Genomic DNA, 23,072 nt, shown 5'->3' with positions numbered 1-23,072 from the left:
ACTTGTCACCAAGTCTGACGACCTGAGTCTGAGCCTCAGGTCCAGAAGCTGGAAGGAAAGAACGGGCTCCCGTCAACTGTCTTCTGACCTGACATGTGCACATGTGTGAGCAGGAACACACAATCACACACACACCCAGAGGGGGAGATAGAAAAGAAACTAAAATGGGGGTATGCAGAAGGAGCAAGGGAGGTGACTCTCTGACCCTTTGAACATGGCTGAACTTAAAGGCTCACTGTTAATGACTGGAACCTGACAGAAGCCATGGTGTCAGTTCTGAAGACTGGTCGTGCAATGGCCAAGGCTTCTTACCCCAGGCGCCCTCTCTTGCTCTGGGGAAACCATTTTCCTCATAGCCATTGTTGTGAGGAAGTGTTGTAGTGAAGACTGTGGGAACAGCCTTGGATGCGGGTCTCCTGACAGCTACTGTCAGCTGGGTGGATAAGGTTGCAAGCAAACTTCTCTTGCTATGTGCCGAGATGGTGATCTTCAGGCCTGGCCAACTTCTTGATTGCAACCCTTCAGAGACACAGCCACCCTCCCTGAGCCAACACTCCCCACCTAAGCTGCTCCCAGCTTCCTGCCTCTCAGAATCTGGGAGTCCCAATGAACGCTTATTGTCCTAACCTACTGAGCTGGGCCCGGCCTTGAGTTTGTGGCAACAGAAAAGTGACAAATAAGGTTTGGGAAACTAACGCTGCTCTGACTCCTTCAGTGGTTTGATATCTGGCTTTTCTGAACTTTGACCTGTGTCGAGATGGTCAGTGTACTTGCTTGGGAGTAGTCGAAGTTGCTGGGATTACATTTGATAACACGTGTTGTAACCAGAGCAATCCAAAGCCCAGCTTCTGACCTCTTTATGCATCATGATCTATTGGGTAGAAAAGATCAAGCCTTTCAGGGCATCTTGTTTTGATTTTCTGTTACAGCCCTGAGCAGGCTGCTGCCCCAATCATTCCATTGAACATTTGCAGAAGACACCCTGCCTGGGGCTAACTCCTGGTCACGAGTTCCCGTGGCCCCCTGGGAGTGAAGGAAGGCCAACGAAGATTGAGGGCCACTGAAGTGTGAAGATCCTGCGAAATGGAAGCCAAAAAGAAACGAAGGGACAACACCCCTGCATTCCACACAGCGCCTCTGAAACTCACCTGGAGGCTCCGTGGATCTAGCGGCTGTGGCAGGCTGAGCCCTGAAGAAAAGATGCTCCTCCTGAGAGAGTCGCTCAGTGGTGGCAAACCGTGGCACATGCCGTCTGCGAGAGACTGGTGGGCGGGAGCATTTCCTGCTGCCAAAAATGTTCTGTCAAAGTGGGGTGAGAGTTTTTGTTTAGTATGGTTACTTATGCTTTCTAGATCCAGAGCTTCTTCCAACTTACTGTAGCAAGAGAATATTTTGAAAGAGGAACATGGTTTCTCCCTCAACCACACCCCCTATGCTTCCCTTCCCTCTCATAGTCCAGAGCCCTCTGGGGGAAGGTGATCCTCACAATGGGTGAAATTGACACTTTCTGTCAAGCAATACTGACAGAACTATCAGGAAGCTGGAAAGTTCAGAAAGCACTGATTCTATGCCATTGTTGGACACCGGAAGTGAAGCTCTTGCGAATGAGGGACTGAGTTTTAAATTTTACTTAGTTTTAGCTCTTACTAACTTGAATTAAATCAGCCACATGTGTCTGCCAAAACGGGCGTCACACCAATAGCTCCAGCACAAAGACTTCAGCTGTCTGCTGAGCTCTTAAAGTTAGTAGCTGCAGTAACGGTTCAAATCTATAAAACCAAACTTCAGGTTAAGTGAGATCCATGGGTGTGAGAGAGAACCCTTTGGTTTCATTGAAACAAAATTTGGTTCTGCACGTCAAGAGCCACAAACCCCGTAGACTAGAGCATGAAATTTTTAATGCAAGCAAGAACGAGAGGCATGTGGGATAATTCAGGGCTATTTCCTGCCCCCAAGGAAATAAGATTAGCAAGGAAACACAGGGTTTCGAGATCTCAGTTAGCCCTCGCTAACATACAAAGGATGTCTAAGGAAAGTGCTGACCTGGGATAATCTGGGGGAGGGTAGCTCCGAGAACTGATGTTTTCCGTGGAGACCAGTTCTCACAAGCCAGGCACCTAAGAGAACAGAGACTCGCCAGGCTGAAGGAAATGTCAGCTTAAGGAACTGAGATTGGCAAACTCTCTGTGTTGGGGAGACCTGAGAGTGCCTGAGGCCCATCAGTGACTGTCCATGGGCGGGCATGGGACAGGAAACCAACCATGAGAGGCTGGAGTAGACCTGACAACCTACAACAGAGGTGAGTGAAGTGGCCACTGCTGTCTAACTTCCAGCATCTCTCAGGAGCACCGCTTAGAGCTCAGGCTGCCAGGGAGGGTGTTGTGTGAGCTCTGCAATTAAGGCCCAGTATTAGGGGTTGCCTAGATACCTGGAAGGGCCTTGATAGTATAAGCACAGCTTTCCCTTCTCCCAGGATAAGGTTCCCGTGTCCACCCACACTCCTTATCAAGGGAGCTGGCACTCTTTCCACTGTCCCCGGGCAACGACTGTTTCCTGCCAGACCCTGGAGCTGGGCAAACAAACCCATCGTGTCCTCCCTAGTAACCCGGGAAGACCACACCCTCTTCTACTGCTGAGTCTGCCTCCTTCGGGCCCTGCGTGTACACTGTATTCACACATGGCCTGCTGCGGCCGGCAGGACATCCTCTCCTTCTGTGAAGTCATAGCACTAACAAACCACTATTGATCTTATCTGGTCCAGGTTTTGGTGCCATTTCTTCAGCCATCACAGAACCAGAGTAGAATCTTTTCCTCACCAATAGGGCGACTAGGAGGCAGTAAAACAAACCATAACTAACTGACTTGGCATTCACTCCAGGGTGGCCACGTTTATACACGTGTGACTCAATGATGAGGCATCGGAAAGGGAAATACTTTTTCCGTCAGCAGAAGTAAAGGCCTATCAACTCAATAGTGGAGCGCTTAGAGGGTGAATAAAACTACTGGTTGGTGGTCTGTGTGTGTGTGTGTGTGTGCACACGCACGTGCCCATGTGTGTGTATTGACACTGAGCATGTTAAGCATGCATTCAACCACTGAGCTAAGACCTAGCTCTTCACTCGGTTTAGGATGGAGGTTGGAGTTACCTAAAGGCGACATAAACTTGGCTCCCTGTTTCTCTCAACTTCCACGTGATTTCTCAGTGGAGATGATGACATACCAAGTGCAGCAGTGACATGGTGTGGCTAGAATGTTCACAGTTCCGAGCCAGGAGCTGCCTGAGATTCAACAGTCAACCTCACATAGGCCATCACCTCCACCCACACAGAGCCCAAGGTATCAGTAAAGCTTCCACTTTCCCCTAAAATTTCCGAGATCTCTCTATGGCACATATAGTATCTATGTGCCATATACATATACCCTACATATGTTTACTTAAAAAGCTGGTATCAAAAAGCAGGCCATTCAAACAGAGACGCAGTTCAGCACAAGTCACGAACGCAAAAGCAAAGTGCCCAGGAATAGCTTCTTTCATTGCACGGCTTCTTTTGCGGACTCCTGCTCATCTCTACCACCAGTTCTCAGGGCTCTTCCTGCCCCCCTCGCCTCCTCCCTTCCTCCCTCCTTCAGGGGCCGGCTTTGTTCAATCTTTCTTATTCAGTCTCTGACAGGATCTCTCTTTCCTGCTTTCTTTGGTCGGTTTACTTTAGAAAATATTATGTTTATGTTGTATGGTGGTAGGGATAAGGATATGGTGCCCCTAGAGGCTGGAAGGGGGTGTCAAGATTTCCTAGAGCTGGAGTAGCGGGGTGGGTGTGGACCGCCTGATGTGGGTGTTGGGAACCGAACTCTGATCCTGTGCAGGAACAATATGTGCTCTCAATTGCTGAGCCATCCCTCCAGCCCCTGATGTGTTCTATTATTGTCTTAGAAAGTTTGTGAAGTATTTGGGAACAAACGGTTACTAAAGTGGCTTCAGTTCTTGGAAAACTTCTAGAGCCCTGCGAAGGAACCAAGGTATTACGGGACGTTGCCCTCTGCTATGGCATGACTATTGCCTTCTTGAACATTTAGTAGTAGTGATTATAGGAAGAAGACCAGCACAAGACCACACCCCCGATCATTCATCATGAAGGGACAGAGGGGCTCACGCTGCAACACCCCTCTCTTAGTCTATGTAAATGGCAAACAGTTGTTTGGGAATGCGGTAAGATTGGACAATTGGTTTTTCACAGTGCGGCTGCCCATGCTCTTGTAGGCATCACTTCCCCCGCAAGTGACCCAAATTAAACTCAAGCTACTCTTGGCAGGACTGTTTCTTAGGTCTGTATGTCTGCATTCTCTGAGGTGGGTACCATTTGTCTCCCAGGAAGTCAACAGAGCACAAGTCTACATCCTTCCTTGCCTTTCCAGTTCCTCTGTCCACATGCTAGATGCTGTGAGCTGGAGATGGTTTTCAACACAAGGGTTCATGTGTTGGAAGCTTATTAGGGAACTGTACAATGTAATTATTAGAGGGGAACCACAGAAACATAACTGTGTGGCCAATCTTTGCTGTAAGTTTAATTGACTTAGAATTACCTAAGAGACACACAACTGGATATGTCTCTGGGGGTGTTTCTGAAGAGGTTACACTAAGAAGGAAGAGTCATCCTAAATGTGGGTAACATCATCATAGGCGAAAATTTTCCTGTCCCAAGTTGCTCTCAAATAATCACTCAGAGGCTTAATATTAATTGCAAATGCTCAACCAATAGCTCAGGTTTGTTACTAACTAGATCTTACAACTTAACCAATTTCTATCACTCTGTGTGCTGACCTGAAGCTTGTGGCTTTTACTTCGATCCTATTTTGTGTGCTGTTATCCATCTGGCTGGCACCTCCTCTGGCTCCACCCTTCCTTATCCCATCATTCTGAGTTTGGTTTTCCTGCCTAATTTTATCCTGTTCCGCTATTGGTCAGTCAGCTTGTTTATTAAACCAATCATAGTGAGATGTATTTACCCAGTGTACAGAAGGATTGCTCCACAGCACACCATCTCATGGACTGGGACCTCAGGCTGAATAAAACAGGAAGAGGATGAAGCAGGTTAAGCACCGGTATTCATCTCCTCCTGCGCCCTGACTGCTCCCTCACGCCCCTGCTTCCGTTCTTTTCCGGCTGTGATGGACCACACCCTTAAACTGTGAGCCGCAATGAGCCTTTCCTTTGCTAAGTGATTTTTGTTAGTTATTTTGTCAGAGCAAGGAAAACAAACTTCTATTCTTTTAGCACCAGATCTTCTTTGACTTCTTCCCACTCCATTAGAGATTTTTCTACCAAATGTTTATTAATACACTGAATAATTTTATGTCAATTTTACAAAAGCTGGAGTCATTTAAGATGAGGGAACCTCAATTGAGAAGCCCCCCACCCCCAGCAGACTGGCCTGTGGGAAAGCCTTTGGTACATCTTTTTACTGACGATTGATGTGAGAAGGTCCAGTTCTCTGTGGGCGGTGCCAACCCTGGGCTGTGGTCCTGGGTCCTATAAGAAAGCAGGATGAGCAAGCCATGGGGAGCAAGCCAGTAAGCAACTCTCTTTCATGGCCTCTGCATCAGTTTCAGCCTCCAGGTCCCTGTCCTGACATCCCGGGATGACGAACCGCAAACAGTAAGCTGAAACAAGCCCTTTCCTCCTTAGTTGCTTTTGGTCATGATGTTTTATGAGAGCATAGAAATCCTAACTGAGACTATTGTTTTTCCTATTTTATTTATTGTTTTTGTTGTTGTTTTGTTTTGGAATAGGATCTGATACAGCTCAGGATGGCTTTGGACTCACTGTATATAGAATGTCTGATCCTTCTACTTCTTCCTCCCAAGTTCTGGGGTTACCGGTTTGCACTATCTCACCTGAACTGTTTGTTGTGGGAGACATAGTCTTCCTGTGTAGCTCTGGCTCTCCTCGTATTCACTATGTAGACCAGGCTGGCCTCGAACTCACACCTGCCTCTGCCTCCCGAGTGCTGAGATTAAAGGACTGCGCCACCACACCCGCTGTATTTTCCCATTTCTAAAGAAAATTTACAATGACATCTAACCCCGGACTGCAGAAAAGGATAGGGGCTATGAGGTCAGGTATGGGGCGTAAACACAAGTCTTACCACAACAGCCTGTGTAGCCCTGGGCGAGTAACAAAACACCTCTGAATTTCTCTTTCCTTTTCCGTAAAGGCTGTAAAAATAGCTCCCAGCCCACAGACTTGGCACACCGCAGTGACATAACCAACACGGTGGCACAGCCAAGCCCCTACCCTCCGTCATCGCCTCCTGTGTCTGAGGCTCCAGTTCAAACAAACAAAGGAAGAGAAAAAAAGAGAAAGAAGAAGATGAAAGAGAAAAGAGAGAGAATGCAACATTTTCTTTAGCTACATCATCGTGACTTTGGAAATACTGAAAGAGCCTGGCCTACTTGTAACAAGTCATTCAGGTCCCCAGTCGGCACAGCCTGGCCAGGACCCTCTGTAACTGGAGCCAAGGAATACCATATAGTCATGCTACACAACAAACCTCACATGAGATTTATCGGGAGAGTCACAAAGGTGGCTGCCTCTGTTCTGGGGGAGATTCGGGCAGCAGAGACCTGAGCAGGAGGTCGGCTTTATATAGGGTTTCTTGTGGAGGCTCCCCAGGGTGACCTGGGATTGGTTGGGTTTTGTGGCTCAAACTTTGGCTGTTTTTCTCTGTGGGACAGTATCTTGGCTGCCTGTATCTCAAGGGGCTGGAGATGACCATTATGGCTGCTAAAGTCGGGGGCGGGGCCTGGCCACTTGTGCACCTCCAGGGGTTTACACCCTCTATCAGCATCTGCCCAGCACAGCTTGTGAACAACACTCAAGATGCTATGGAGTGAACCAATGAGAAGGCTCTCTGGGTACAAGCCTGGAGAGCTGAGTTCTACCCCCAGAGCCCATGTAAGGCTGGCTTGCCATTTAGGACTTCGGCACTTAACACCTGCTGATAAATCATAAAGAAAAGTCTCTCTGCAGACCAACATAAGATCCAACTCTTCAAATGTTCCTGCCATACCTGTATGCTTCCTTATTAACACATGGCTGGGTGCCTCCAGGAGGACTACCCTTCCTTAGGGGAAAGAGCTGCTACTAGTTAGATACCACGAAGATGCTTTAGACAGGACCTCAGAAAGTAGTGGACACTCAGGATGTGCATTGGAGCTTTTCCTTGGGAGCAATAATATGACAAAATCTGCCTCGACAGTCCAGGCACAGTTAAAACTCCGTACTTCTCCAATACTAGAGACTGGGGCCCTGGCCTTGTGCCAAGCGCATGTCCCATGAAACTCCCAGAAACTTAAGTCACATGTTGATATCTGAGTGGCTAAAGGCACTTAAAACAGACCAGCATAAAAATAAGACCGTATTTAAGATGAAGCAAAACTAAAGAAGAGCCAAGGAGCAAGAAGGCAGTGCTGGTCCATGCACGTGCCCTGAAGCTCCTAAAGGAGGCTTGGAGTTGGTCCATTCTCAGACACCTTCCAATTCTCCTTCTCCCAGTCACCCCTAAAGGCAACAGTACACGTGGAGTAGAAGCACTTTTTACAAGGTGCCTCTGAAGGACTTCTCCATCCACCCTCAAACTGCAAAGGAATTATATTCTGGAACACAGAGAATGGCAAACTTTGGATTAAAGAGTCAAATGTTATTGTCTGCGGCTTTGTTGACCCTATTCCATTCCATGGCTGGAGAGGAAGATGGTCAGAGACCATTCATAAATAAATGGGAACATGCTGGGCACAAGGGCTCATGTGTAAACCTAGTACTCGTGAGGCTGAAGCAAGAGGATTGTCATGATGGCAGCCTGGTCGACAGAGTAAGAACTTGTCTAAAAACAAAAACAAAATAAAAATAAATAAAGAAAAAATAACTAATTAACAGGCATGACTTTGTTCAGTAAAATATATTTGTGGACACTGAAATAAGAAATTCATGGTTTTTCTGGGGTGTGTGTTTGTTTGCTTTATTTTGAAACAAGGTCTTATTGTGTAGTGTTGGTTAGCCTGGAACTCACCATGCAGACCAGACTGGCCTTGAACTCAGAAAGATGCCTCTGCTTCTACCTCCTGAGTCCTGGGATTAAAGGCATGCACTACCACGCCCACCCCATGTAATTTTCATGTGTCACTACATACTATTTTCTTACTGATTTTTCCCCAACCACTTAAACATGTAAAGGCCATACCTCTAGTCCAAGGGCTACCCCAATTAGGCAGATGCCTGTAGCAGACTCTGCCGTGTCCTGACGTACATGGATAAGACTGGCCTGAAGCATCCATTCAGTTCACCCATTCACACCCACGGAAAATGCTTGTCTTATCTAGAACTACAGATAAACTTGATGCTCAGGCACGTTATGGTCCAGGAGTCAGAGAACTCCTCTGCGGCCGGGTGCCGGGGACGCAGCCCCGCCGCTCTTATTTCAACACTCCTCCACGGACAGAAGTAAATGTTGGGCTCTTGACAGTGACTCTGACCTATTCAGGGGCAGCCACAGATTTTCATCAGTCCTCAAGGGCAGCTGGGGGAGGGGAGTGTGAAATGCGTCAGGCAACCCCATCTCTGTGCCTCTGTTAAGTGGGCAAGAGGGTGGCGATAGGCAACTTTACAGGGCCATTGTCCTATCTCCTTTCTGTTTCCGCTGAGTCTGCTGAAGCATACTCCCCTCACTCCAGGAAAGAGTTTGGAACTTCCTTTTTAAAGTCAGGAGGAGCCTTAACCTTGCAGGAGCAGATCTTTCCCTGCGTCAAAGAACCCTGCTTGCTCAGGTAAATCCTGAGATGGAACTTAACCCCTGCCCTGTCTCTTGAGTAGCTAAACACTTTGATTCATCTGTGGGATCCGTGCTACCTCGGACGATAACGAGGGTAGCATTTCTCCATCAGCCCTTCTGAGTCCCCGTCTTGACCATGCCGCTGCCCAGAAACTACTGTCATGCACAGGTTTGAAGTTAACAGAAGCTCTGATTCTAGTGTCTGATTCTATGTACACGCAGTAGAAAGCCTTCTGGGGAGGGAAATAAAGGCCATGAAGATGGGCCAAGTAAAGAATGCCAGGTGTGCCTCCTGGGTGGTTTCCTCTGGGAAAGAAATAGAAGGAGGAGGAGGCTACTTTGTCCCCCTTTCTTGGCCACAGGGTGCAGGACAACGCAAGTTTGGAGAAACAGGGTAGTTTGCCTAAGGCAATTTCCCTAGCAGAACTCTGTGTGGCTGGAACTATGGAGGACGATTCCCCCACAACCAGAAAATTTCTTTGATGTCTACCTGGGTCCAGACATGGTGGCTCACGCCTGTAATCTCAGTACTTGGAAGGCTGAGCTTTGTAGAAGTTCCAAAGGAACCCAGGCTAAAGTAGACGTGTCTCAAAAACAAAAACAAATGCCAAACCAAACCAAAATGGAAAAAAAAAAAAGACAAAAACAAACAAACAAACAAAACCCCTTTAGGCTTTCAGAGTACAGAGGTCAGCTCAGGGCCCAACTCCGTGGTCATCCAGACATGCACAACCCTCATAGCTGACAAGTTAAACTAAAGCTACAGCCCTGAAGTTGTTAGTCAGTATAAAGCAAAAAAGTCATTTCGAAGTCTTGCACTGCTTTATTTATATTCTAAATCCAAGGAACAGAAAAAAAAGCAAACACAAAGTAGAAAAGTATGTTCATTCAATATAATCCCACATCTGCATTCTCTATGGGTGGAAAAATTCTCTGGTACAGACCTTTGGGGACCTTTTTAGCTGAACACTCACACTGGAGATGAATTGGAAGAAGTTGATACGTTTGGGTAATTTAAGAATATTTTTAAAAAGGAAGGAAGGAAGAAAGAAAGAAAGAAAGAAAGAAAGAAAGAAAGGAAAAGGGGAAGAGAAAGGAAGGAAGGAAGGAAGGAAGGAAGGAAGGAAGGAAGGAAGGAAGGAAGGAAGGAAGGAAGGAAGGAAGGAAAGAAAACAGGAAAGAAAAGAAGAAAGAAAGAATAATTCGAGCTGGCTTGGAGCAGGAGTCAGGGCTTATGACTGTAATCCTAGCCCTGGAAGACTGGTCCAAATTCAAGGCTGACCTGGTTTACATAGCAGATCCCAGGCCAACAAAGGTTACAAATTAAGACTTTGTTTCAAAACAAAACAAGAGAATAACAGAGTTGGACTAGAGAAATGTCGGACCACTCTCAGGAGGCTGAGACAGGAAGACAGCAAGTTCAAGGCTTGCTTTGGTTGTTTAGTGAGTTTTGGATTTCCTCAACTACATAGCAAGATACTAGGGTTTTGTTGCTGCTGCCCTTTGCTCTAATTAAAAACAACAAGCACCCCCCCCACACACACACACAAACACTCACAAATCCAGGGGTGCTCAGGTCTGACACATTCTCTTTCTCATATAAAACATTTTCTGGAAACATGAATATTAATCCAAACTCAATCCAAATCCATCAGAATCATGATTAATCAGCCAAATAGAAGTTTTGTAAATACAGTACTTGAGGGGATGGTTTCTACAAGATCTAGGTGGTTTTACTTAAAAGCCAGTGCCCACAGCTAGTTCTGTGGGCTTCAGGGGAACGGTGAGTTTGTCCCTGTGGGGCTGAAAAGGTGAAATAAACTTTTCAGAATAATGATCATCAGAAGGACACGAGTTTTACTCCCTACGATAAAACTCAGTATTGAAAGTAGCAATTGCTCACAGGCTGTTGGGAAAGTGTCCTTACAAACCCCAGGAATACCGGGGCAGATTCCACAGAGACAGGCTTCTCGAGAACCGCTGGGAAGCCAGCGGGATGGATCTGCCCATAGCCTATTCTAGGCTCCTTATCTAATGCACTGTGGCCTCCCAAGTGGGGCCTCAGCGGGCACCCGCTCAGCACACTGTCCTTGGCAGGAGCAGAGGTGTTGCTGCCCTTACCAGAGGAGATGTCTCATTGCAGCATCAAACTGCAGCCACGTCACCTCCCTGCGGAGGAGGAGGGCCTGGGCCACCTGAGCCGGATCCTGGGGATTCTGGAGACTGTCAATCATTTTCTGCAGTTCCTGAAGCTCAGACCCTAGAAAGGGAGAAATACTGGAGTCAGACAGTGTGAAGGACAGGCTGCGATGGCAAACCAATCAGACTCCCCTTTCACCTCCAGAGTAACTTGTTATCCAAACGGACATCCTTTGTTTGTGGATGCGCTAATTACATGTTTTGCAAGATCAGCAGCTCTAGAAACCAAGGTTTGATTTAGTTTCTTCCCTTCCTCTCTTTGGAAGATAGCCCCCCCCCCCCCGCCACCCACCACCACACACACACTTTCCTCCCCAACCCTGTGGTTTAGCACAATAAGAATAGACTGTTGAAAGTTTGAAGTCTGCCAGGCCATGGTCTCAAAATAGAATGAAGAAGAAAGATGTGGGATGGGCAAGTCCTCAGGATACCCACTAGGGACTGAAAGTTACCTTCAGCTAAGACCAAGAGCACTCAAGCTGGGTCGAGGAACCTGGCCTGCCATTGGCTCAAGGCGGGAATTAGATGAAATAAGGGAGCTCAGCCAAAACCAACTTAGGGAGCACCGCAGGACTGTGGGTTCAGGGCTATCTGAATATCAATCAGCCTATTGGAAAAGGTTTGCCAGCTTCCTCTGATGGGGACAGCTTTCTACCCTGGGGTAGGAGAGGCCGTGGAGCACGGTCACGGTTCCTCCACTGGCGGCCCAAGACAGGCATCACTCAAGGGCATGGATAAGATTGATCTCTCTCTCGGTGGGCTACTCCAGACCCAAGCAGCTTTCTTCCTACCTGGCAAATGCTGGGCCTCCTCAGCATTTGCACCTGGGAAAGCAGAGGACTATGGGAACGAACAGGGAAGCTGTCTGTGAGAGCCTGAGCAGCGAGAATGGCTGCCGATACCTGCAACACTTTCCTGTGACTGGGTGCAATTATCACATTTTTAAAATGATTCCTCTAAACATGATGGTTCTATTGGGTCCAAAGAAGTTCTCACTGAAAGGGAGATGGCTGTAGTACAAACTGCAGAACTTTTGGGGTGTACGGCAGGAAAAGAGGTGACCACTGAACGTCATTTGTTCATGGTGTGTGGTTTTGGTCTACGAGCAATACATCTTCAGGCAAGTGGCAGGCAAGTGAAAAATATTTGCAGTAAAATTCCCTACACCCTAGGAGTGGAGCACTGTAAAATGTAAATGCACAAAGTCTTTGGGCACCAACGATCAGGGGATGACAGCCAATAGAAACACTAAGATGCTTGGGTCACAGGGATTTTGCTCATTTCCACATGTCCGTTGTCATGTTGTCTGCACGTTTTTGCTCATGATCCAAACACTTGTGTGCTGCCGAAAATCAACTAAAAATGGACAAAGGCCTGACTCTCAAGCCTGTGGCCCTGAAACTGCTACAGGAAGGAATCCCAGAGACAGACACGGGCCGAGCAGGACTCCACCAGCACAGAGAACACTGCCAGAGATGACAAATGGGATTATATGATATTAGGGACCTGCCCAGCAAAGGGAGCCGGCCACAAAGCAAACATTCTATAGAGGGTAGAATGTCTAAAGCTGCACTTCAGACTGGGGTGGGGGTAATGTCTAGAATATATAAACTGTGAAAATTAAACACTGAGAAAACCCATTGCCAATGAATAGATCAGTGGCTGGTCTGAACGTAGCTCTCAAGAGAAGAAACACAACTGGCCAATACATGTTTTTAAAAACAATAGTTGACATCCTTAGCCACTGGGAAATGCAAGTTGAACTACACCAAGAATTCAGCTCACCCTAGTCAGAACTACTAACATGAAGAAAACAAATACAGCGAAGTCTGGTGAGCGTTTGGGGAAGAAGAAGCCCTCTTCGCTGCTGGAGGGTGGGAAAGCCACCACACCCATCATGGTGAATTTTCTCAAGACACTAAAAATAGAACTACCCTATGACCCAGTTGTGCGGCTCCTGGAGATGTACCCAAAGAACTCTGCATCCGACGACAGAGACTTGGAAATCACGCTGGTTGACGGCCCGCTCAGAAAAGCAGGGATGTGGACCGGCTGTCTGCCCACAGGTGAGCAGATGAGGAAAATGTGGTACACAGACACGATTTTAGTCAGCCATGGAGAAATACAAGATGTGCCAAGATAGGTGGATCCAGAAATGACCACGTTAGCTGAGGTAACCCAGACTCAGAAAGACAAATATCACATGGTCGTTCTCAAATGCAAAGTCTCTCTCTCTCTCTCTCTCTCTCTCTCTCTCTCTCTCTCTCTCTCTCTCTCTNCTCTCTCTCTTTCTGTGTGTGTGTGTGTGTGTGTATGTGTGTGTGTGTGTACATATGTGAGTGTGTACAAATAGGCCTTAAGGGGAGGAAAAATAGGATAATATGATATCTAAGCGGAAAGGGAACTGCTGCAGATAACAAAACCTAATACTTTTCAGGACACAATTAAAACGTCACCAAACAAAACACAAATAAAGCCGGTGTGCGGCAAATGTGTGCCCCCACACCCTTGATGCCAGCACTGGGACGGCAGTGGAAGGTGGGTCTGTGCGAGTGTAGTTATGTGTGGGAACATGACTTATTCCATTGTGGTTGTCTTGGTGGGAAGCACCTCCCCTTTGCTTCCTACCGCCTTCACTCTGCTTCCTTTGTCAGTAGGGACCGCATGCTCGTGGAGAGGAAGTGGCAAATGTGGGCAGGGAAAGCAGCTTGGGACTGCAGGTGGACTGAAAGGTGACCAGAGGACCCGGGGAACATCAGAAAAGGGAAGGAAGTCTGTCTTTTCTCCAGAGGAGGCTTCTGTGTGCTGAGTCTCCCACCTCCCCCCACTCCCTCCACGCTCACACTGGAGGGGGAGAACAGAGAGGGAGAGTATATTAACTGTGTTTGGGCTCTAACTGGCCTTTTGATCTTTGGCAAGGAGAATTCAGGGTAAACTCCCCGACTCTGCTCCCGTGTTTCACACTGACTGCTTGTCAAGGAAGGGGAGAATTTGTGTCCATAGAAGCCCTCATTTGGTCAGGATGCCTTTGTTTGGTCTGGAGGAGGACCATAAGCTCATATCCAGAGCACCCTTGAAAAAATATTTTATCTCCCTCCAATACACACCAGACTCAATCCCCTCTCTCACCATTGTTTTTCTGCCTCCTCTGGGATCTGGGCTGGGAGCTATGCAGCCTAGACATCTTCTTAGGAAGAAAATTATTGATGTGGGACTCCTCTCTGTATACTGTGATTACCATTAATGAATAAAGAAACTGCTTTGGACCTATAGCATGGCAGAACAGAGGTAGATGGGGAAAACTAAACTGAATGCTGAGAGGAAAAAGGCGGAGTCAGAGAGAAGCCATGGAGCCATTACTGGAGACAGATGTGCTGAAACTTTGCTGGTGGGCCACGACCTCGTGATGATGCACAGATTAATGGAGATGGGTTAAATAAAGATGTAAGAGTCAGCCAATAAGAAGCTAGAGTTAATGAGCCAAGCTGTGATTTAATTAGTACAGTTTCTGTGTGGTTATTTTGGGAGTCTGGGCAGCCTAGGAACAAACAAGTAGCCTCCCTACTACAGATTATTTTAGGATTTTTTTTCTTTTTTCACTTATTTTTTTTCATCTATTTTCAGCAAATCACAGCATGTAAAACCTTGCACATATTCCCCTGAGCACATTTTTTCCCCTTTACTTGCAACAAGCGAAGTGTGCAGTCTCTAAATGACACTTTGGAAAACCCAATCTCCTGCACAGGTCTATGAGTTCCAGGTTTGTGATCCACCGGCAGCAAGGACACACCGTCCTCCATTCTGAACTCCAGGTCCTCAGTGGTCTCCCCATCTCCATGGACCCTCGGCGGTGCCATGAAGAGCTGATGACCTGGGCCAGTGTGTTTTTCTCATCTCATTAGGACCCTCCCTGTTTTCCCCACTGAATTGGTTAGGGCAAGCAGTACTCTTGTGCCCAGCTACCAGAGAAGTTCCTGGGCAGTAGCCAACTGGAAATATGGCTCTGGCTGTCCCAGACTCTAGGAACAGGATGGACTTTTTCATGGCCCACCCTCCTTTCCCCTAATCCTCTGAAACCTAGCACCCACAGTTTTCCAGAACCTTTTCCCAAAGTATGTGGCTTAGCATGTTCTAAACAAACCCCAACAGACCCTATATTAGTGAGGTTACTTTGATGTACTTGTGTTGTATGTCTTCAAGACTTGCTTGTGTCCAGTTGAGATGGGTAACCCGAGACAGTTCCAAGCTTCTTGCTAAGGCAGTACCAGCATCTACTTTCTCCTCATCTTTTCACCTCAGTCACACAATCAATATACTCCTACATCAGCAGGATGCCCTTCCCTGTGCCCTGAATCAGAACACCAAGATCTCCTCTGTGTGTGTTAGCATGGTGCAACTTAATTTGTATGAGACAAATTACTAAAATAAAATCACTCTCTGCTTCCATAAGTCCTATTATAATAAGATTCTGTTGTTGAGGCTGGAGAGGTGGCTCGGCAGTTAAGAACGCTCACTGCTGTTCTAGAGGACCTTAGTTCAGTTCCTAGCACCCATGTTGCACACAGCTCATGATGACTACCTGTAATTACAGTCCTTGGGGACCTGACATCCTCCTCTGGATTCCAAGGGTTCCATACACATGTCATCCCACCCCACCCCAACACACACACACACACACACACACACACACACACACACACAGAGCAAGGTGTGAAGTGAGAGGTGTGTGTTAGCATGTCAACAAGGGTGTGAATGTCTGATGCAAGAAGCCCAGGCCAGAGACCAGCCTTGGGTGTTGATGGAGGAAGGTCATTGGTTAAATAAAGAAACTGCCTTGGCCCTGATAGGACAGAAAATTAGGTAGGCAGAGTAAACAGAACAGAATTCTGTGAGGAAGAGGAAGTGAGCTCAGACTTGATAGCTCTCATCTCTGGGGCAGACGTGATGAAGCTCCTACCCAGGATGGACGTAGGCTAGAATCTTCCTATTAAACGCACCTTGGGGTGCTACACACATTAATAGAAATGGGAAATCAAGATGTAAGAATTAGCCAGTAAGAAGCTAGAGCTAATGGGCCAGGCAGTGTTTAATGAATATAATTTGTGTGTTGTTATTTTGGGGCATAAGCTAGCCAGGCGGCCGGGAGCCGGGCTGTGGGAAGAGGCCCGCAGCTCCTACTACAGGGTGTTGTTCCTCCGGTGCCATTTACCTTACTTTTCAAACAGGGTTTCTCATTGCAAAATTCTCCAATTAGTTTGGATAGGATGGCCAGGAGCCCCAGAGACCCACTCGTCTGTGCCTCTCAGGATCTCAGAGCACAAGTTTTTTTTAAAATGTGGTCTTAAGCCTTCATGGGTAAAGGGCCGGCACTTCGCTGCTAGCCCCGTCTCTCTGGCCTCTACCGCATAGTGTCTTCTCACTACTAGACTTTAGGATACCATCTGATAACCTCACGGCCCTTCACTGTTTAGAACAGAAGTAAAAGCCTCCCTCATTCTGACCACAGTCTGGACTCTCAGCATCTGCACAGTGATTGCTTGGGTTGGAACTTGTCATGTAAGTCACAAGGACGAGGAAGGAAAGGGAATGAAAACTAATCTTTAGAATGGCCTTAAGCATCCACACATAGATTTCAACCCAGAGGATATCTCTATGAGACATTACCCCATCTTATAGACAAGCAAACAGATGTGGGGAGTAATTAGCAGCTCACATCCAGTGGCAGAGGCAGGGTCCAAGCTGGGTCTCTGGACTCCTGACTCGGTATACTTTCCCATGAGCCTTTGAGTGTGAAGCTGATCAGGAGAAAGCACACCTGGAGACAGTACACCTGGAGACAGTACGCAACAGGACTTTCCCAAGGCCTTCCTATTGCCGTCGTGAAGAGATACAATCCCGGGTTTCCAACATTAACCGCTTCTTAGAATTGACACCGAACAGGTCCGGCCATTCTAATAATGACTGTTAGTTACTTACCAATGCCCTCAGCTCCTCCCCAGTCACTCCTCAAAGGGCGAGGGCTTAGAGGAAAGTCAAAGCCCGTTGGGCAATTGCCAAGCTTGGCAAAACTGAAAAGGTAGGCCACAATGTCGTGGAGAGAAGCGACAAGCTGGAGAGTCAGTATCAGGGCTCTAAAGGCTGCCTGTGGGTAGGAGCAACACGAGAAAACCATTTCAGGAACTTGCTAAGAAAGACTAGGGAAATACGCCTATGCGGGCATACAGTGGTCCCTCAGTATCCACAGGGCTTGGCCTCGGGATGTGGCAGTACCATCGCGTGTGTGTAGGCGCTCAAGTGCCTTATGAGACAGGACAGTGTGTCTGCTTTACCTACGTAGGGCCTCCTGTGAACTTTTAATCATTTTAAATTACTTACAATATCTATATCTGAACAGTACAATCTCCCCCTGTCTTTGAGCAGTGATTGATTGAAGCAGAAACTGTGGTCTCCAGCACGGGTCATGCTTAAGCAAACATTTTCACGGTGCACCCAGGATAATAAGTGAGAAAAAGGAAACAATAAACCGATTCAAAGACAGCGTTGCTCTTAGACAAAGGCTCCACTGTGGGGGTTAAGGCGCCGTGTTTCTGTTTAAAGTCATCTCGGCTGGCCTTGAACACAGCAGTGTGCTCACTGATTCCCAGGGCATCACCAGGGTCTCGGCAGGGACTCCCATGCAGGCAGCGTTATTCTGAGCATCTATAACGGAGGCATGGGCATTTATAGTCTTAAAGAAAATCTGGACTACTCCCCAAAGGTCAAATTCAGCAGGACAACTCAGCACCCATTTTCATACCAATATTCTAAGGGTTCTCAGCGTTGTTCTCAATCATCCAGCTGGAGAGAGAACCCTTAAATACTGCAGCCTGTTAGATGTTGTGGCACACACCTGTAATCCAGCCCTTGGAAGGGACAGCAGCAGTGTTGACACAGGTTCCAGGCCAGCCTGGCCTAGATAGTGAATTCCAGCCCAGTCAGGGCTTTCTGGTGTGATTCCCAAAGAACAATCAAAATCAAACAACACCCCAGTAGACAGCTGGACACGGTGCCACACCCTTGTCATCCTTCCCCTCCTGGGAAGCTGAAGCAGGGACTCCCATGTTCGAGGTCAGCCCTGGCTAGCTGTGAGAATGTTTCAAAAACAAACAAAACACAGCCCAAGGGCTGCCATCCTCTGGTTGCGTCAGGATGACAAAAGTGGGGTTTTGTTGAAGGGCCAGGAGGAAACTGGGAATGGATGAGGGATACTAGAAGTCCAAATTACTGTTCACCAATGAACTAGTAAGTCTCAAGAGCAAGAGAAAATGTAACAAGCAGACAAAAGTAGCAGCAGGAGCTGGGGAAAGTCTTGGTGCTCAGACACCATGGAAAAAAATTACTCTCTCAATGCGATCAGCGCTGGGACCTGAAAAGTGACCGTTTCCACTCTGGCGCACACCCACCCCAACACTCCACAAACCTCTTCCGGCAGAGTTTTGAACATAAGGAGCACTTCAGAAGGGTGGGGAATAAACCATAAGTTGAGGAAGACTCTTCCGTCAGCTGACAGCAAGCTTCGAGGCCGAGGCTGGAAACTCCTGCAATGTGAGAAAAGAAGGCCCATAGCCCAACCGAGACCCTACCAAGCCAGAGGCCGTCCTGTATGAGGGGTCACTGCAGGCCCAGTGCCTAAGCCCAGGGAGCAGCTTCCTGCTCCCAGGTGGCCAGAATGACTTATAAATATTGTATAAATAACTCATCAGGAGAAAGAGCCGAGGGGGCTGATTTTAGCCCGGGCTGCGTGGGAGGAAGGAAGGCGTGGGTATGGAGGGAGGGAACCTGGGCTAAGAAAGGAAAGAAGTTAGACGGCCGGCCTCATGCTGGGTGCTACATATTTTATGTCACTTAATGTCTTGACGGTCTATTTTTGTCCCTGTTTCACAGCTGAGGAAATTGAGGCTTTGAGGGATGGTGTGGACCCTGCCTGCCAGCTCCTGAGGCTCCGCTGGCACTTCTGTGCACATCTGCCTAGCTCTAGAGTCCTCTTAGATGCCAGGCAGCTCTGTTTTCCTTCCCGGCCCACCGTGCTTCCGTTAGATAAAGCAACAGTGACAGAAATGCAGCGGGCGGGCTGGGAAAAGGACAGAATTCTCTTCAGAAGATGTTGGTTATCAGAAGGAAGGGCTTTGGGGACACTGCATGGCCTAGGGGTGGACGGTGAAGTCAGATGTGATGGGGGCGGGGAAGGAATGGTAACCCTTTAAAACTTCACTAACAGTGGGAAAGAGAGAGAGAGAGAGAGAGAGAGAGAGAGAGAGAGAGAGAGAGAGAGAAAGGTGGGGTGTGAGTGTGGAGGTGTGACCTGGTCACTTCAGGCTGTGGAATCTGGCTTGTCGAGTGAACACTGTTACTTTGAAAGACAGGCTGGTATTCTAATAGTTTCTTGACAGAGTACCAGGCCACACTGTTTTCCCCAGGCCTTCTGTTTTTGTTCCCCCAAATATCAACACCGCATCACTTTTAGGCAGTCTCCTTGTTGCAGGCTTATAGACAAGTGTCCATTTGTAAATGTGTGGGTTAAGGATGCACAGAAGCCCGGGTACCAGGCGTAACAGAATGTCACCCACACCCTTGAAGCCTGATGTGATCCTCCCAGAGTAGCCTTCTTGAGTTTTAAATAGTAAATACCTTTGCGTTATTGTTATTAATTAAATTTATTCATTTATTTTATATCCCAACCACAGTTTCCCCTTCCTCCTCTCCTCCCATTCCCTACCCTCACCTGTCCCCACCCCTCCCCACCCACTCCTCCTCTGTTTCTGTTCAGAAAGGGCAGTTCTCCCATGGGTGTCAATAAAGTATAGTACATCAAGCTGAGGTAGGACTAATCTCCCCTTGTGTTAAGGCTAAATAAAGCAACCCAATATGAGCAATAGGTTCCTGAAAGCCAGCCAAAGCTTTAGGGACAGCCTGCCCCCACCACTAGGAGTCCCATGAGCAGATCAAGCTACACAATGGTCACACAGATGTAGAAGGTCTAGGTTGGTCCCATGCCGGCTCCCTAGATGTTGGTCCGAGCCAGGGTGGTTAAGGTCATCACAAGGGAACACACAGAAACAACTAATCTGGGCTCATAGGAGCTCACAGATTCTGGGCTTTTACATTTTTTAAAAGATGTATTTTATTTTATGCATGTGAGTGTTTTGCCTGAATGTGCATATGTGTACCACATGCATGCCTGATCCCCATAGAGGCCAGGAGAGTATCCAATTCCCCTGGAAGTGGAGTTAGGTTTGGTTGTGAGTCACCTTGTAGGTGCTGGGAATCGAACCCATGTCCTCTGCAAGAGCAACAAATGCTCTTAACCAGTAAGCCGTCTCTGTTGCTCTAATCAATACCTTTTGAGATGGCTCAGGAGGTGAAGCACTGGCCTCTCGTGTCTGACCCAAGCTCCATCCCTAAAATCCACAGGGGGGAAAAAACCCGACAGATTCCTGGCTTGCATCTGTAATCCCAGCATCCGCCAGTGTGACCAGAAGCAGAAACAGAATTGTCAAGCCGGTGGGCCAGCTAGCCTGGAGTCCACAGTGTGGCAGAAACAAGAGAGATCTGCTTCAACATGGTTGAAGGAAAGAAGCAACCCAGAAAGTTTTCCTCTGACCTCCACACGTGTGTCATAGCACGCCATCTCTGCTCTAACACACGCATCACACAGAATAATCACAAACTGGAAAAAAAAAAAAAAGAAAGGCACTGTCACCTGAGCTAGGGGACTCCGGGTGACATCCTAGGTCCCTCTTTCTTCCTTGGTTCCACATTAAATCTGGCACCTAGACTCACTGACTTCACCCCCTAAGTGATGTCACTGACAGCCACGTTGATCCCTTCCTGTGCCCTGAAAGACAGGTGTGAGTTCCCTGGGCCTTAGTCGTCCCTCCATGTTGCCGCTGCCTGGACAGAGGCAGAAGTCAGCCAGTCTGCCGCCTTCTATTTCGGTGACTGCAAATTCCCATCTCCCAGTTTCATCTGGATTTCCCTTCTCTGCCCGTCTAGAATATTAGTCGTCAACCAAGACGCAGACTAAGCATGGTCCCTCCGAGGTCTTCCCATTGCCCACCCTCATCTCCCAACCTTCCTGTTGCTGTGGTAAGACACCAAAGCCAAGGCAACTAAAGAAGAAAGTTTGTTTTGGCTTCTGGTTCCCGAAGTTGAGAGTCCATCAAGGTAGGGAGGTATAGCAGCAGACAGGGCTGCTGGGGCAGGAAGTTGAAGGCTCATACCCTCAACCCAACACATGAAGCAGAGACAGCAAGCTGAAGTAAAGTAGGGTGAGGCTGTACAGTCTCAACGCCCATCCCCAGGGACTCCCTACAGTAAGGCTTCCCCACCTACGCCTCTACAAACACTCCTACCAATGGGAAAGCTATTCAATCCCAGAGTCCATTTGGGCGTTTGGCATTCAAAACACCACAGACACAGTGAGCATTTCTTTTCCTTTTTAAAATTTATGTGTACGGATGTTTTGCCTACACGTGTATGTGTGCAGCACCTGCATACTTGGCCCTAGGAGGCCAGAAGAAGATGGCAGATCCTCTGGAACTGGAGTTGCGGGTGGTTGTTAGGTTCTCTGAGGAGTTGCAAGTGTTCCTGACTGCTGATCCATCTCTCCAGCTCAAATACTGAGCATTTTTTACTAGAATGTTCATTAGACATTTATTTTTTTCTTGCTCCCTGTCACAGTGTACTGTTATGACCTGACTATTTCTCCTTCCCAGATGAGGACCTTGTCAGTTTCATCATGTATGGCAGCTGGTGCCAAGACTGCTGGATAGCCACTTCCAGGCTGAGCTCTCAGGCAAGCTGATAGGGGCTAGCCTGGGCTTTTCTTACCAGGCCCTGTGCTCCACCATTGGCCACACCCACGCAAAAGAAGGAATACCGTCTGGTGATTTTTACAAAGTGGTTGTGTGGAATGACAGCGACTCTCCTTGTCACACAGTGAGTAACCAACTCTCACTGCCCCCCCCCCTCTGTTTACTGTCTTTGCTCCACCATCAGCCTGCCCCTCAGAGTGCAGGAGCGACATCCTGGTCTTTAGATTCCAGCCTCCCCTGGAATCGCAAAGGGAACTGACGTCCCAAGGGACTTTGTGGGATGAGGGTCCCCTTTTTAGCTCCTTCTCTGATGAAGAGTTAGTTGGCTTTGGGTGGCGGCGGGGGGAGGCTCTGCTAACCTACCAGACGTTAGAGCCTTTAAATGATGAAGCTGCATCTTGGCATTTTAAACTCACACAACTCATGAGACTCTTGATTGTGGCAGACATTGCCAATCAATCACCACACTCTCGTAAACAAAACATCTCCGGATCCTCAGTAGGAACACTAGGAGCCCTCCTGCACCTTTGTTTGACTGAACGCTGTGCCTTGGATTGGAGTTTAAGGATGGTCCCCTTGAAAAGGATTTTTTTTTTATTGAGAAAAGGAAAAAAAAAGTTCCNCCCTTCTCCCCCTCCCCCACTTCTCTTCTCCTCCCCCCACTCCTCTCCCTCTCCCTTTCCAGTCCAAAGAGCAGTCAGGGTTCCCTGAATCTTTTCATTATGACTAGTCTGGAGGGGGTGTATTGGAGCACGGTGGTTTTTTTTAAGGGTAAATCCTATGGGCCTGGTCATAGGTCAGTTGGTGGTGTGCCCTTGGAAGGGACTGTTGGCTTCCAGTGTCTGTCTTCCTGACTTTTAAAATTATTTTTCAGAGGTGGGGTTATGTTGAGATAGCATCTTGTAGCCCAGTCTGGTGTTAAATTTTCTGTGCAGCCAAGGTTAACCTTGAACTCCTGATCCCTCCTGCCTCCTCCTCCCAGGCCCATCACCAAGCCTAGCTATGCTTTCCTGATATTTAACATGATTTCTCCCTTCTAAACTCACTTCCATGATGATGAAACTAAGAAAATGTCCTTTCCAGAATCAGCTGATGCTGGCGTTCTGCCCATAGACTTCCAAAGCTGGGCTAAAATAGACCGTCTCATTAAAATATAAAGTTAACTTGCTCCTGACGCTACTGCCCTGTGTCTACA

General features: G+C 47.7%; 1 protein-coding gene across 1 annotated transcript in view; it reads right to left on the bottom strand.

Annotated features, from left to right (window-relative positions):
• The window catches only part of LOC126487621 (uncharacterized), a 178,778-nt gene that overhangs the window by 49,816 nt on the left and 105,890 nt on the right, over positions 1-23,072 (bottom strand). The window contains 4 exon segments of the mRNA XM_050120553.1: positions 1,149-1,299; positions 10,947-11,085; positions 17,001-17,166; positions 18,484-18,601. Coding sequence (XP_049976510.1) covers positions 1,149-1,299; positions 10,947-11,085; positions 17,001-17,166; positions 18,484-18,601 — 574 coding nt within the window.

The sequence above is a fragment of the Alexandromys fortis genome, unplaced genomic scaffold (genome assembly GCF_014885135.2).
Source record: "Alexandromys fortis isolate MF-2015 unplaced genomic scaffold, M_Fortis_MF-2015_v1.1 scaffold_175, whole genome shotgun sequence".
Taxonomy (NCBI): Eukaryota; Metazoa; Chordata; class Mammalia; order Rodentia; family Cricetidae; genus Alexandromys; species Alexandromys fortis.
The sequence above is the reverse complement of the archived record's forward strand: the minus strand, read 5'-3'. Positions and strand labels throughout refer to the sequence as shown.